Below are 14,256 nucleotides of genomic sequence, written 5' to 3'. Positions count from 1 at the left end.
TCAGTTATACAATTCACAAGGCCCATAAAATTAACAACTAATTGATCAGGAGAATAATAACTAATCTTGGGTACTAATATAGCTAGGACCTTTTCCCTAGGGTCTTCAAAAGAGGAGCATGGGGTGAGGCTGTGAGCAATATCCTTGACCATGTCTGGACAGCTGGGAGGGGTCTAGAGGCCAGCTTTGAAGTCTTAGATGGGGTCTTAAAACCTGGCTCTGCCACTTACTAGCTATGGAACCATGAGCAAATCACTTAACCTGTAGTTTCCTCATCTGTAAAATGAGGACAATAAATTTGTTATGAGAATGAAACAAGATGATAACTATAAAGTGTTTTCCAGTGCCTGGCTTTATCATTATAATAACCATAGTGATGAGTTCATTAAGATGTTTCTTATAATGATCCTTAGAAAGGCATCACAACAAAGCAGGATTTAGTAAATATATTTCTAAGAGGCCCAATATAACGTGCTGAACTGGTCTGATTCGAGGTGATTTTCAGAGTATTAATAAGTAGATGGACTGTGTATATTCATGTCATTTATGCAAATATTTATGAATAAGTAGATGTATTACATAATTGACTAATATTAATTTGGTTAATACTGATGATCAGTGAGTTCAATATTTCCAAATGCCTAGAGTGCAGCTGTCCTATGTTGCCAGTTGAGTAAAGGACAATAAATCTTAATGAACAATCAAGCAGTGTATTGGATTAAAGTTCCTTTGTAAAAACTGAGAGTTTGAAAAAGATGTGTATATGCATAGAAAGCATCTCCCTTTGGAGAGCTGTGTGGGCCCCAAAGGCATTGCCAAGACTCTCTTCAGAAAATGGTTTCAGGTGATTAAGGCCCCCAAATTCTACCCCATAGAAATAAAATTACCAGAAGGCATTCACAGAAACCTAGCATTGGAAATGCCATTTCTTCAAAAAAAAATTTCTTCAAAAAAAAATAAATCTTTTTTGAAATGTTCTTCAAGGTATCTAAAAAAGGTGATTTGTGGTGTGGGACCAATTATCATATATCATTTAAAAGTTGGGTATATTTACCAATAATAATTTCCTTCATTACAAAATAGTTGATTTCCAGTTCTTAATTCTGTCAGTAATTAGGACCAACAGTCTGTTCAGGCTGACTCTCAATTGAAAAAATAAAACCATATAATTTGGTTGTAAAAAATAATGCTGGTCTATAAATTAATAAAAAACAAATTAGAAAGGGGGCCAAGAACAAGCCACGTTTTGCCACACTGAAAATGTTAATTGCTGTGTCAGGATATTTCCCATCAATGCCGGCACTAGTTATGGTGTTGTGTTGCTTCTGTATAGCATCTCAGGATGGGGTCTTTGTTGAAATTGTTCAGTTTAGCTGCTATGTGTTAAGCCTGTAGAGAGGTCAGTAAAAGCTTCATATCATCTATGTTGCACTAGAGAATTCTTTGAAGAGGTAGATGAGCAAGATTATTCCATATAGTAATTGCACAAAGACAGCTGTTAGGATAATTAATAATAATAATAATAATAATAATAATAATAATAATAATAAAATTGAGTCTTTTAGTGGGGTTGGCTTTCCTTGATTCCTTTTGCTCTACGAGCTTTGTTGACTAGGTTAAATGTGCGCTTCTTAATCTTGGTTACACATTAGAATCACTGAGGAGCTTCAAAAAAATACAGGTTCTGAGCCCTTCCTCTAGAGAGCATGAGTATTGCTTTGAGGTTGGGACCAGGAATTGGTTTGGTTTTCAAAGCTCCTCACGTGATTCTAATGAACGGACGGAGCTGAGAACTACCAAGTTGGATAATATAGTAGAAAGTTTCCAGCTCTGGAAGCTGCCCAAGGAGCCTGAGCTCAGCCTCACGCTATCATTATCACCGAGTGACTGATGACGACTCCTTTCACTGGTTACCTTGCTGGCAACGCTTCTGGTCTGAGCAATGAGCTCTCGGATCCTCTGGATACTGGCAGAAACATTGCTTGCAGGCCGCTTCTGCTCTACCGTGCGAAGCTGATCCAGGAGCTGAGGGACAACCTCTGTCAGATTTCCAACTGCAGTTAATAAAAATTAATCACTTGAGTAGATACCTCAGTATTAAGTCTACTTCAGGAATGAGATGAAGAGACAACAAATACATGGTTACTTCTGGTAGAACTATAAGAAATTATTTATAATTCTGAAAAATTAGTAGCTAAGCCCAAAGCATAATCAGTTCCTATCTTGTGACATTTATAATACACATTGAACTATAAATTGTATGCAGAGCAAGCTGACATATAATGTACACTTCTAAAGGGCAGGGCCCATGACAAATATGCAGATGTTCATTTCACTATATAGCACAAGTTCTGCTTGCATTTCTAATATAACTGATACAACAGGTCAAAAGGAATGCTGGGCAAAAGGAGGTGGCATCTTGTTTTCCAAAATGCCTGTTCACATATCAGAGTGCCACTGCAGTGGTCCCAGCAGAGGCAGAGCTAGATGGAAGAAACAAGGGAGCATCCAGAAAAGTGGCAGTTGTGCCAAGGTGAGGGGCAGCCATGGTTTATGGTCCCAGACAAAGGTGATGGTAGGAGCAGATCTTACTGACTTTTTAGGTTACTTTTTGTTGTGTGGGGAGGGGGGATGTATAACACACACAGAGAAAAGAGCACAAATCATAAGGATACAGCTTGATGAAAGAACCCCAGACACAGAGAATGCCGTAACTTTCTCCAAAGCTTCATGGACTGGAGCACTGGCTCTCCATGTGTGGTCCCCAGACCAGCAAACATGGAGGTGGGGCTCAGGTGATTCCGATGCACACTAGTGTTTGAGAACCACTGGACTTGAAAATAAATATCTTTGGGCAAGCTCCTATCTAAGGGTAGGGCATGGTCACTGAGCATTAGCAGCTGAACAAAAGCAAGCCTCTTCCTGGAGCCAAACTAAGCTCAGATTCAGGAGAATATGTCAGTGAGGACCTAGGAAATTTCTCTGTTCTGTACTTAGGAAACAAGGTGCTTCTCCAGCAAAAGGAATGAAATCAGGTAAATAATAGCTACTATCATTTAGTGTATTTGTTAATACAGCGGTAAACATTTGTTATTTGGATCACTGACCACAATAGCTATGCTATAAGATGGCTATTGTTATAGTATAATAGTCTTCAACATCAGAGGCAATAAAGTATGTTTAAAGCATTACATTAAATGTTGATTATGAAAATGTGTACAAAACAGGGTTTCTCTACCCTCAATTCTCTCAGAGAAAGGGAGCCACTTTAGAGTCTTTATGAAGTCTCATATTATGGTATGCTTTTTCATTTACTTTGTTTTGAACCACAAAATGCTATTTGAGGAAAGCACACAATTAGTGTTAGTTCTAGATGGTTACTGGAATCACTGATGGTACTGCACAAGGAGGAAAAAAAATTAACACTGATTTAGTAAATATTCCTGAGGCAATATCTTTACAAATGTAAATATTGGATATCATGTAGGCAAATTTTTTAAAGATTAAGTTTCAAAAGAAATTGAGTGGTTACATGAAGGGCTCATGAATATATACTTAAAAGGTAAGTATAAAAGAGCTATCTTCCTGTTACAGGAATGGATATTGTGCCCTGGGATAAAATTTCTAGCGATGGACAAATCCATACGTGGATTTAAAAAGTTGGTTCTTAATCCAGATGGAAGTGAAGGGAATACGGTCTGCAAAACCATTCTGGAGAACTGGAAGTTCTAATCATGACAAAGACATTGATATTTAGGAGATACGAAAAGATGGAATAAAAATATGAGACTGGAAAAAAATTCTCAAGTAATATGTGATTTTAATATCTATGTATAACTAAATTAATTAGATAGATATCAACATATTTCATCTTCATTACTATATATTTATATTCAAGTTGGCCAACAGACTTTACTTCTTAATGGGAAGCTTAAGTTATATTTGGCCATATTCAGTACTTGTTGGTAATAACCTGCTTTACTCAGGTAAGGAAAAAGCAATGATGTTTAGTAACAGCAGTGCTGTTTAGTAAATTTTTTTCCTAAAAGCAAACCAATATTTTGTTAACATATTTATTCTAACAGGTGATTGCCTTTCTTCCCCAAAGAATCAATCTTACATTGATAAAAACAAGTGCTACCATTATTTCACCTAGAAAAAAATTGACTCAACCAGTCTGTCTGGTGTTTATTTATGGGAAATACATATATTTCCTATGTCCACACACATACATATATATTGATAGATGAACTGAGCAAAAGTTTTTATGCTTTTCTAAGCTAACTTCTACAATATTCCAATCTAAAACTTGAATGAAAAAAATTGCTTCTTAACAAAAGATGTGTAGGGTTTAATGGCCAATTCCTCAATTGGATGCAAATTGTGAAGTTACTAAGTGATACCTGCGTCTCTGGCAGAGTCCACTGCAGTGTTGTAAGCAGATGAGTCAAAATGTTGAAGATTCTGTGACCAGTTGGTTAGATTGTTAGCCATCGGGGCGGCCGCCTGCTGGACTTCCATTGTGGTCTTGTTAGCTTCCGCGGTGATCAGCTTGGACTGACCCAGGCGCTGCTGAGCGTCACCTTCACACAGAACACAAGGACATTTACTTTGCAAAGAAGTAGGACATTTGATGGGGTCATGAATATCCATTTCATCACTGGGATGAGAGACCTCAAATTCAGGCTTTTCAGCCAAACCGAGATCTTTAAATAAATGTTAATTATGGTGTAAGTCAGGTGCACTAGAATATTGCAAATAGTATTTACAAGTGAGCTTGAAAGACTCTAAAGTCTCATTAAAATCATGTCGTTCATTTAAAACATTTCCAAATTAAAGGGAAATTTAAAAAAAAGAGTAGCATTTCTTCAGGTTAGAGACCTGGTGAGGAAGCTATAGAAAATGCATATGAGATACTAACTCATAAAATGCTTATGTCTGAAATTCATTGTAAATATCACTTTCTTCTTTGTGGGACACCTTCTGCCATAAAAATGATGCTCTAGTACAGAAGTAAATTGATAAGGAAAGGTATTTTTGAATAAGAAAAGCAAGTTTCCAAAGAGATCTATAGTGAAATTTTTTTTAAGTTATATATTTAAAATAAAAACAATATAAGTTTACAAGAAAATGGTTTTTTCCTGGGTAATGAGATTATAAAAGATTTCTCTTCTTTCTCTTTTCTTGTTTATATTTTCTAATTTTTCTATAATGGTCATGTATTATTTCTGTAATACAAACAATTAAAAATCACTCAGGTGAGGTTGTAGCTTTAATTATTTTTAACTGGAGAAACATTTAACTTAACCCCTCATGCTCTGAACTCTGATGGATGTAGCTTTGAATCCTGGGTCTGCTTCTTTTTGTTGCTGTGCCTTTTGGAGCAAGTTCCCCAACCTTGACAAGCTTCAGGGTTCACATCAGCCTAAAGGCAACAGCAATACTTTCCCACATGAGATAATGTTTGTAAAACACAGCCCAGTGCTTAGCATGTGGTAGCTCTGATGATAATGATGACACCCTTCTGGCCAGGGCTTTGGCATCCTGTAGTTCTGTAGCTGAATTTGCTCTGTGTAGTGAATCACCACATCCAGCAGCAATGTGTTAACTTTCACTATGCCGGGAAAGGCACTTAATGCGCCCAATCACATCTTTCTAAGATACCACTGTAGTTCCAGATTAGGCAGCATGAGTGCTCTTCTTTTTCTCTCTGGCTCAGTGGTCTCCCTGCTTGCACTGTAAGAATGACATGGCATGTAACAGAGAGCAGCTGTTTACTGCTGGGGCCAGAGAAACCCAATAACCAAATTAGGGCATATCTGTTAATGAAAAAGGATGTTCACAAGAAAGTAGGTTACCAAATAGTATAAACATCATGATCTCATTGACATGCATGCGTGCACGCACACACATACACACAAGATTGGAGGAAAATGCTCTCAAATTTAATTGTCACCCCTAGGTGATGTGACTACAGCTTTTATTATTTTCCAGGACTTTTGTGTGTATGTGTGTGCATGTGTGAGTGAGATAAACATAGTTTCTTTTGTCATCAGAAAGCAATATTTATTTATAAAAAGATTAAAAAGCAAAGAATCACCTACTCTTTCCTCAAAGGTTTACCTTAATACTAGTGAACAAACAGATGAACCTTAAGTTCTCCCTGAGATCCTCACCTCTCTCTGTGGCTTGTAGTCTCTTAATGGCATCATTTAATCTGTTTTTGAGGGCACTCTTCCTTGCTAGGGCTCCACCCACGCGCCTACTGGTGTCAGCCACTGCCTCGTCATTGCCTGTGGAGAAGAAGCCAAAAAAAGTACAAGTAGGGCAAAGATGCCAGGAAAGAAATCTCCACTGCAACAAGGAAAATTCTGGTTTGTACCACTAAGTCATCTGCAATATTCTGAATATGACATAAACATAGAACACCAATTCTGGAAAGCGGCATTTCAACTCAGAGGTAAAGGACTGCAGAAAACTTGTAACACTGCTTGGGAGTGATTTAGGATGTCATAAAGTAAGTCATACGGATGTACAGATAATGGCTAACTTTTTTGATTGAAAAATACAGCACTGCTGTGACTAACAACCACGAGCAGCATGACTGATAAAGAGCTGAAAAGATCTATCTATACTTATGGTGATAACTGGTTAGATAAGAATAATTATTTTTCTTGATTGTTTTAATAAATTTTAATTGATACACAACACACATCTAGAAAAGGGTACACAATTATAAGTGTACAGCTTGATGAGTTTTCACAAACTGAACACAAAATATAACCAGCGCCCAGGTCAAGAAAAGCATTTTTAAAAGCATTATTAGCCCGTTACGGTTTCCTGGGACCTCCATGATTACCCAAAGGTGACCACTATTCTGAATCCTATCTCCGTCCGTTAGTTGTGTCAATTTTAAAGCTTTATTCAAAAGAAATGATAGAGTATTGTAATTTTTTATATCTTTTTGTATCTCTGTCTTAATTTTTGTATAGTTGTAAGTCTTGATATTGGGTAGTTTAAGTCTTCCAGTTTTTTTTTTTTTTTTAATTCTTCAAGACTGTGCTGGCTATTCTTGCCTACCCCCATCCACCCCCATTTCCAAGAAATTCTAAAAGCATCCTGTATATGTATATACAGTTCTGGTACTTTAATTGAGATTATATTGAATCTAAAAATGTTGGCAGAAACTGTTATTTTTACAAATTCAAGTCTTCCACTTAATGAACACAGTTTTTATTTATTTTTCCCTAGATCTAAATTCTCATTTTGATCTCCATTTATTTAGATCATCTTTTAATTTCTTCAGTAGCGTATTATAGTTTTATGTGTAAAGATCTTAGCATCTTTCATCAGATTTATTCCTAGGTAATTTATGTTATTGCAAATGGTGTTATTTTAAAAAAAGTTAATTTCTAATTGTTTTACATAGAATTGAACTGGATATTTACACATTGAATTGATAATGTGGGGAATCCTTGTTTTATTTCCAATCTTAATGGAAAAGCTTTCAATATTTCAGTATGAATATCGGTTTGTTGAATATTATTTTATTATTCTTTATTAGATTATGGAAGTTTCCTTCTATTCCTAGTTTGCTATGAGTTTTTTTAAAACATGAGTGGGTAGTGAGTTTTGTTAAATGATCTTCCTGCATGTAGTGAGATAAGCATATGAATGTTCTCCTATGTTCTGTAAATGTGGTGAATTGCTACTGATGTTTTAAATGTTAAAATATCATTGAAATCCTGGAATAAACCTAACTTGGTCATGTATTACCATTTCTATGTATGCTAGATTTGATTGGCTAATATCCTGATTAGGAGTTTCACATCTCTGTTTAAGAGAGAATTTGGCTTATATTTTTCCTTGTTTATAATGTCCTTAGTTTTTTGTTTTTTTTTTTTTTATAAATTTATTTATTTATTTATTTTTATTTTTGGCTATGTTGGGTCTTCGTTTCTGTGCGAGGGCTTCCTCCAGTTGCGGCGAGCGGGGGCCACTCTTCATCGCGGTGCGCGGGCCTCTCACTGTCGCGGCCTCTCTTGTTGCGGAGCACAGGCTCCAGACGCGCAGGCTCAGTAATTGTGGCTCACGGGCCCAGTTGCTCCGCGGCATGTGGGATCTTCCCAGACCAGGGCTCGAACCCGTGTCCCCTGCATTAGCAGGCGGATTCTCAACCACTGCGCCACCAGGGAAGCCCTGTCCTTAGGTTTTGATATCTAAGTTTTGTTGGCTTCATAGAAAAAAGAGAGTATTTCCTCCTTTTCTAGTTTCTGGAAGAATTTACGTACTAATGGTGTTATTTCTTCTTTAAGTGTTTTGGAGAATTCACTGGTGGAGCCATCTGAGCCTTGAGATTTCTTTGTGGGAGGGCTTAATTACTGATTAGATTTATTATACACATGTATGTACATACAGTTCTATCAGATTTTCTATTCGTTCTTGCATCAGTTTTGATAATTAGTCTTTTTCTTAAAAAATTATTCTTGAAAATGTACTTGTAGCATAGACCCTAACTGGGGCTACCTTGGCACAAATCTAAACAAGTCATGATGTAATATCTTGTCACCTGAACTGAAGGATCAACTTTCTCAAGAATTCTTGTTTCATGCTTTGTTTACTTCCAAAGCATCAGGAAATGTGTGTTTCTTGACAAACAAAAAAATAATTTCTTCACTTCCCCTTCTTTTCTTTCTCTCCAATGGGCTTGCAAATATATACTCTCCCATGGTGTACTGTCTCTTCTCAATTATACAGTCTTGGTGTGCTTGGTTTATTGTTCAGTTATCTTTTCCCCATACATGTACATAATGGGTATATATGGGTGATGCTTAGTTGATTCTGTCAATGTACTTGTACCAAGTACAATGTAACCAAAGTACAAGCACTTCCTTCTTGTTTCCTCTGGGTAGTGCCAATAATTTCCCAGAATTCAAGGAGGGTCTTAAACATACTTTGTTGCTGTTTTGCACCCTCTCTCCCTCTTTTAGTTTCAATTTTTGAATATTGTGATACAAGCAATCTATTCAGCTCTTCCTTTTGGGTCTTGTTACTGCAAAAAACACTGGCTGATATACTGAGAAAGAATATATTTAACTATATTTGGAGTTTTTGATAAAATAGGAGAAAGAAAGTCGATTTGGGGCTGGATGTTTATAAGAAGAAATGCTTCATAAAAAGTCTGTCCTAGGGCTTCCCTGGTGGCGCAGTGGTTGAGAGTCTGCCTGCCAATGCAGGGGACACGGGTTCGAGCCCTGGTCTGGGAAGATCCCACATGCCGCGGAGCAACTAGGCCCGTGAGCCACAACTACTGAGCCTGCGCGTCTGGAGCCTGTGCTCCGCAACAAGAGAGGCCGCGACAGTGAGAGGCCCGCGCACCGCGATGAGGAGTGGCCCCCGCTCGCCGTAACTAGAGAAAGCCCTCGCACAGAAACGAAGACCCAACACAGCAAAAATAAATAAATAAATAAATAAATAAAAATAAATTTATTTAAAAAAAAAAAAGTCTGTCCTATTTGGAACCCACTGTCTTACATAGACATTTTTCATTTTACAAATTAATTCAGTAGAAGATTTTAAAAGACAGCAGCTTCCTGAGTTTATTACAGATGGCTATTTGATATAGATAATGAAAAAAAGGAAATCTGGTAAATAAAGATTACTGATCATTGAAATTCATTTGGAAATGAATTAACAGTAATCTGAAATACAATGTAACTCAATAGATGAAATATGGTTCAATGTGAACATCTGAATTTATATTACAAACATGCATATTTCCTAAAGGGAGGCAAGTTCTGATCCACACAGTCCTAACTCCCCATCAGTGTCCCTTTGGCAAATAAACATATGAAGGGATTTAACCAAACAAGATCATGAAATAGGTGGCCAGATCTGCAAAATATTCAAAGAGACCAAAGCAGAGAGATTTATCTACGCATAAAATATGGAACTTTGAAGAGACAGCATTATCAGAATAGAAAAATTGCTTTCATGAGGTTCAACAACTCAATAATGACAGGATTGAGAAAATACCTTGCAAATTATCAAGGAGAATAAAATATTTAAGTCACTGCATCGTGAAGACCCACATACTCTGGTCTTCACAAACAAAAGCAATACATACATATGACAACATTTATCCAAAAATATCTTACTATAAGTATTCTAATTCTTTACTGCTAACATTCTAATTCTTTTCTAAAGAGCATGCTTAAGACTAAACTTGTATAATGAATTAATTAGAATGAAGAAAGGGCATTTTTATTGTCTGTTTACCCAGATAATAGCTGCTTTATGGTAATTAAATAGTTAAACAGTCTGCATATGAAAAACAAATGCATTTATTTTCTCTATATAATGGCTCTACATTTAAAAAAGAGAGAAAATGTACAGTTAGACTTCAGGTTAATTGCTTTGATAAAATCACATGAAATTTTCAGTTTCAAACTTGGTCTTTGTTTTTAGGTGGTAGAAGTTAGCTAGATAATGGATTTCCAACCTCATTAGTCAATGCTCGAAAATCCTTAGGAATGAGCTCATTACCTCAGAGATGAGTAAGGTTTAGTAAAATTCTTAGTTTGATTGTTTTCAAGAGTAACTCATAAGATTCAAAACTAACTGAAATGATTTCACTTTTATTTTTTCCTCCCTCTCCCACTCTGGGATGTGCTTGATTTAGCAGGTGCAGACACCAGCCTTTGGAAGTGCTTTTTTCCATATGGTCATTAGGCTTGTCCTAAATACAGCAAACTTGTATAACACAAACTACAAGAAAGTGCAAAAAACCAGATGGCTTTGTGGTACCCTGTCCTCCTGACTCTCACAGTGCTGACCCATCCCTTCATGGTAAAATTTTAAAGGGCCTTCTGAATTGTTCAAGGAAGGTTACATTATGTGCAATATAATTTTAGTGTTAAAGTGTATTTTATGGTACTATCTCCTTGAAAGTTGGTATTTATAGTAAGTTTCTATTAATTAGCCTTTTTGATTAGCAAGAATATCCACTATATGTTGGATAACTATATGTTTCCATGTAATTTTACTACATGGAATTTTTTTAAACCACAATTTATTTGAAAATATCTAATACTAGCTTTTTTATTATTCAGAAGAAATATAATTTATTCTTTAATCCTAGCATTTTGAAACCTCTGTTTATATGCAGAAACACTGTGTGAAAGGAGGGAAGCAGCTATAAATCAGAAGGAAGACAGGAAAGAGAAGATATTTACTAGAATTTGCCCTTGCTTGGAGCTCTCTGGCTTGATTGAGGAGGTTCTCACTCTCATCTTTATGGTAAATGATTTGTGTATCAATCCCACTCACAGCCTACAAGGAAATTGGATGGAGAGAGTAAGAATGACAGCAGAAGAAATCAACTTTTCATCATTCTAGGATTTCAATGATACAGTTTATCTGCTAAACACCAAGCAAAATTCATACAGCTTCATTTTCATAGCTCAAAATCAAGGTCAAATGTGAACATGAGAAAATAATATCCTTGACAAAGTGCTTGTCATGAAAAAGCTGTTGAATAAACAATTTTTGAGTTGAGGAAATCTAAATGTATGCATAAAGTATCTTTTCTATCAGAAGGAACTAGTCTTAAATATTTTTTATTCAGGGACTTTGGTTTAAAAAAGCTGTCAAAGAAACTGGCATTTGCTGATTGGAGTATGACACACCTTGAAGAATCTGCATTACTGAAACATTCATAACATAAATAAAATGGTCTTTTATTAGTTCTCCTGCCCTTTCTGCCATTTGTATTACGTTGGAAGCTCAACAGATGACATTAGGAAACAGAAAACTCTTAAGCCAGGAAAAGGCAACATATAAATGAATGTTAAAGTAAGGGAATACTCACATCATATATTCGATCAGTGATGTTCAAAGCCTGTTCTGCCGTTTCGTTGGCTTCAGTAACATAATTGGCAATATTTTCATAGACATTTGAAGCGTCCAAAGCCTTCTGTACCAGCCCATTCACATCTGAACTGTGCAAATTCCTGTTAATAAACAAACGTGGCATTATTTCTCCTTCTTACCTCCTTGGGAAATAGGGCCATTTTTAGGGCCTGATTGGAGTACTTCTGGGACCAAAGGTACTTCCTTCCTGTTATTTAAAGTTACCTGGCTGGGCAAGGTTTTCCCGAGCTGCCTTTCCTAGGGGCACATTTTCTTTGCATTCCTCTACTTTTGGTTCCCTCAAGGCTTCACCTTGTTTTGGCTCCTTGGCAACTGCCTGCCTGGTAGTAGCCTCAGGGAAACGAAATGCTGATTTAAAAACAGCGTCTGCACCTCTTCACTCAAGAGTTTGTTTACGTGGTGGCGTCAGGCAGAAGAATGAACCCACAATCATCCCCACCTGCTGCTTACCCGAATCAGCATTGTTATTCCCTCCCTGGCAAAGAAACTAAGGCCCTTGGAGAGGGTGCATAACCTCAGCTGGTGTTAAATACTGGTTGGTTTCACTCTATTCAATCTTTTTTCCTTCTTTTATATAACAGATCACATTTTTCTTTAAGCAAGGTTATAACACATATTGAGCATCATGTGCAGACACTGGGCTAGCCTCGTTCCATATATTATGTCTCTAAATCTTACCACACCCATGAAGTTGATATTGTTATTCCTTTTTCCATAAAAGTTGCTGAGGCTCTGAGGAAAGGTGCATAGCTTGCCCAGGGCAAACATGGTTAAGGTCTGTCTCACTCCTGAGGCCCAGCTGCCCCCGCTTAAGTGCACAGCCTCATCTCACAACCACCCCTGCCCTGACACCACGTTCTCTGCCTTTGTCCCTTCTGGCCCCTGTAAGGTTCCTCTAACATTTACTTACACCATGGTGCACTGGACACCCTCACATAGGGGATGATAACAGTATGTGCCTCAGAGGATTCATATGAGGTCTAACAGGGATAAAATATGTGTAATGCTTGGTTCCATGCCTGGCATCCAGTAAATCTCAGGATTTATTTTACCTAAACCATTTCCTAAATGGAAATTTCAAACTGTAAGTGTATCCACACAATAATTCATATTATTGACAAACACTTCCTCCTCTATAATACAAACTCCAGACCCCTCTTCTGCAGCTCATCCTAAATCCTTTGTCTTAATTTTATTCAGTCTTAAATCCACCAGTTCCATACTTTTTTCCCAATTCCATAAATTGATGACTAGTATCACTTTATTCATCAGTAACTTCTCAGAAGATTCTCTGTGATGCAGTACATGACACTGCAGATCCTACACTGGCTCCTCTCTTCACACCACCCTGACCTATTGAGCTCAGCCAATTGTTTCTCAGCCTCCTCCAACCAGTTTCAGTCCCTGTACACCGGCTTAGGCTCAGAGGAACTTCCTCTGTATTTCCTTGGCAACTTTCTTCTTTTTTGTCCGAGTTCATCATCATTCTGGCTCCTCTGCAGTAGGGCTGACATCCATTCAGGGGCCCACAAAGATGCTTCCATGTTAACTTTTTTAAAATCAGAAGAAAAAAATGAGGATAACAATAATGATTACATTAGCCTTTATACTAATGTAGTAATGACATATAATTAAAAAAAAATTTTTATGGCCCATGAAGGTCATAATGCAGCCCTGCTCTGCGAGGAAATACTGATCCAAATGCCTGCTACTTAAATCTCCCCACAACCCCCTGTTCTCAGAAGCGGCACAGAGAGTAAAACCTGAGGAAGTTTTAAAAGAAAGGGATAAAAGGTATAAAATGTTACCAATATTTATTAATATTTAAAAATTTTGCTGGCTAGAGTGGTGAGCAGATATATCAAAGAGCTTGAAACAAAAAGCCTTTATTACTTTGTTTTCATTACTAGGCACAAAACAGGTACTACATCAACACACAAAATAAAGATGTGCTTTTGAAATGGAAGCTTCTTGATGAATTATGTTTATCTCTGTTTGAGGCAAAACATGTAAATCACTGGGCACACCAGATAGATGTTGAAGAATATTCACATTTTGAAGGGAAGACGTCTATAAATTTGGATGTTTTCCTGAATATATGTAGTCAGAAATATGCTAAACATAAAAAAGGGACTTCAGGGTGATTGATATTTCTGATCATGTTTCATGTAAAGCATGGGGTAACTTCCTTAGAAGTTCTAGCTAGAACACTGTTTGCTGCAGGGTTGAGAAGGTCTGTGTTGGGATCCCATTCAATGGGATGTAGTTACTAAATGACAAAAGAACAATGAAGAGAGCCACAGAATTAATCTCAAAAATAATAAT

At 36.9% G+C, this 14,256-nt stretch overlaps 1 protein-coding gene across 5 annotated transcripts in view; it reads right to left on the bottom strand.

Annotated features, from left to right (window-relative positions):
- Positions 1–14,256, bottom strand: part of LAMA4 (laminin subunit alpha 4) — a 148,695-nt gene that overhangs the window by 33,045 nt on the left and 101,394 nt on the right. For all 5 annotated transcript variants that reach the window (XM_061206771.1, XM_061206770.1, XM_061206769.1 and 2 more), the window contains exons 15-19: positions 11,870–12,011; positions 11,235–11,331; positions 6,177–6,293; positions 4,404–4,583; positions 1,915–2,054 (exon numbers count right to left, since the gene is read on the bottom strand). In XM_061206771.1, the coding sequence (XP_061062754.1) occupies positions 1,915–2,054; positions 4,404–4,583; positions 6,177–6,293; positions 11,235–11,331; positions 11,870–12,011 (676 nt within the window). The remainder of the gene's footprint in view (positions 1–1,914; positions 2,055–4,403; positions 4,584–6,176; positions 6,294–11,234; positions 11,332–11,869; positions 12,012–14,256) is intronic.

Source organism: Eubalaena glacialis, chromosome 12 (assembly GCF_028564815.1).
Source record: "Eubalaena glacialis isolate mEubGla1 chromosome 12, mEubGla1.1.hap2.+ XY, whole genome shotgun sequence".
NCBI classification, from domain to species: domain Eukaryota; kingdom Metazoa; phylum Chordata; class Mammalia; order Artiodactyla; family Balaenidae; genus Eubalaena; species Eubalaena glacialis.
Note: the sequence above shows the minus strand (reverse complement) of the source record. Positions and strands in the feature narration are given on the sequence as shown.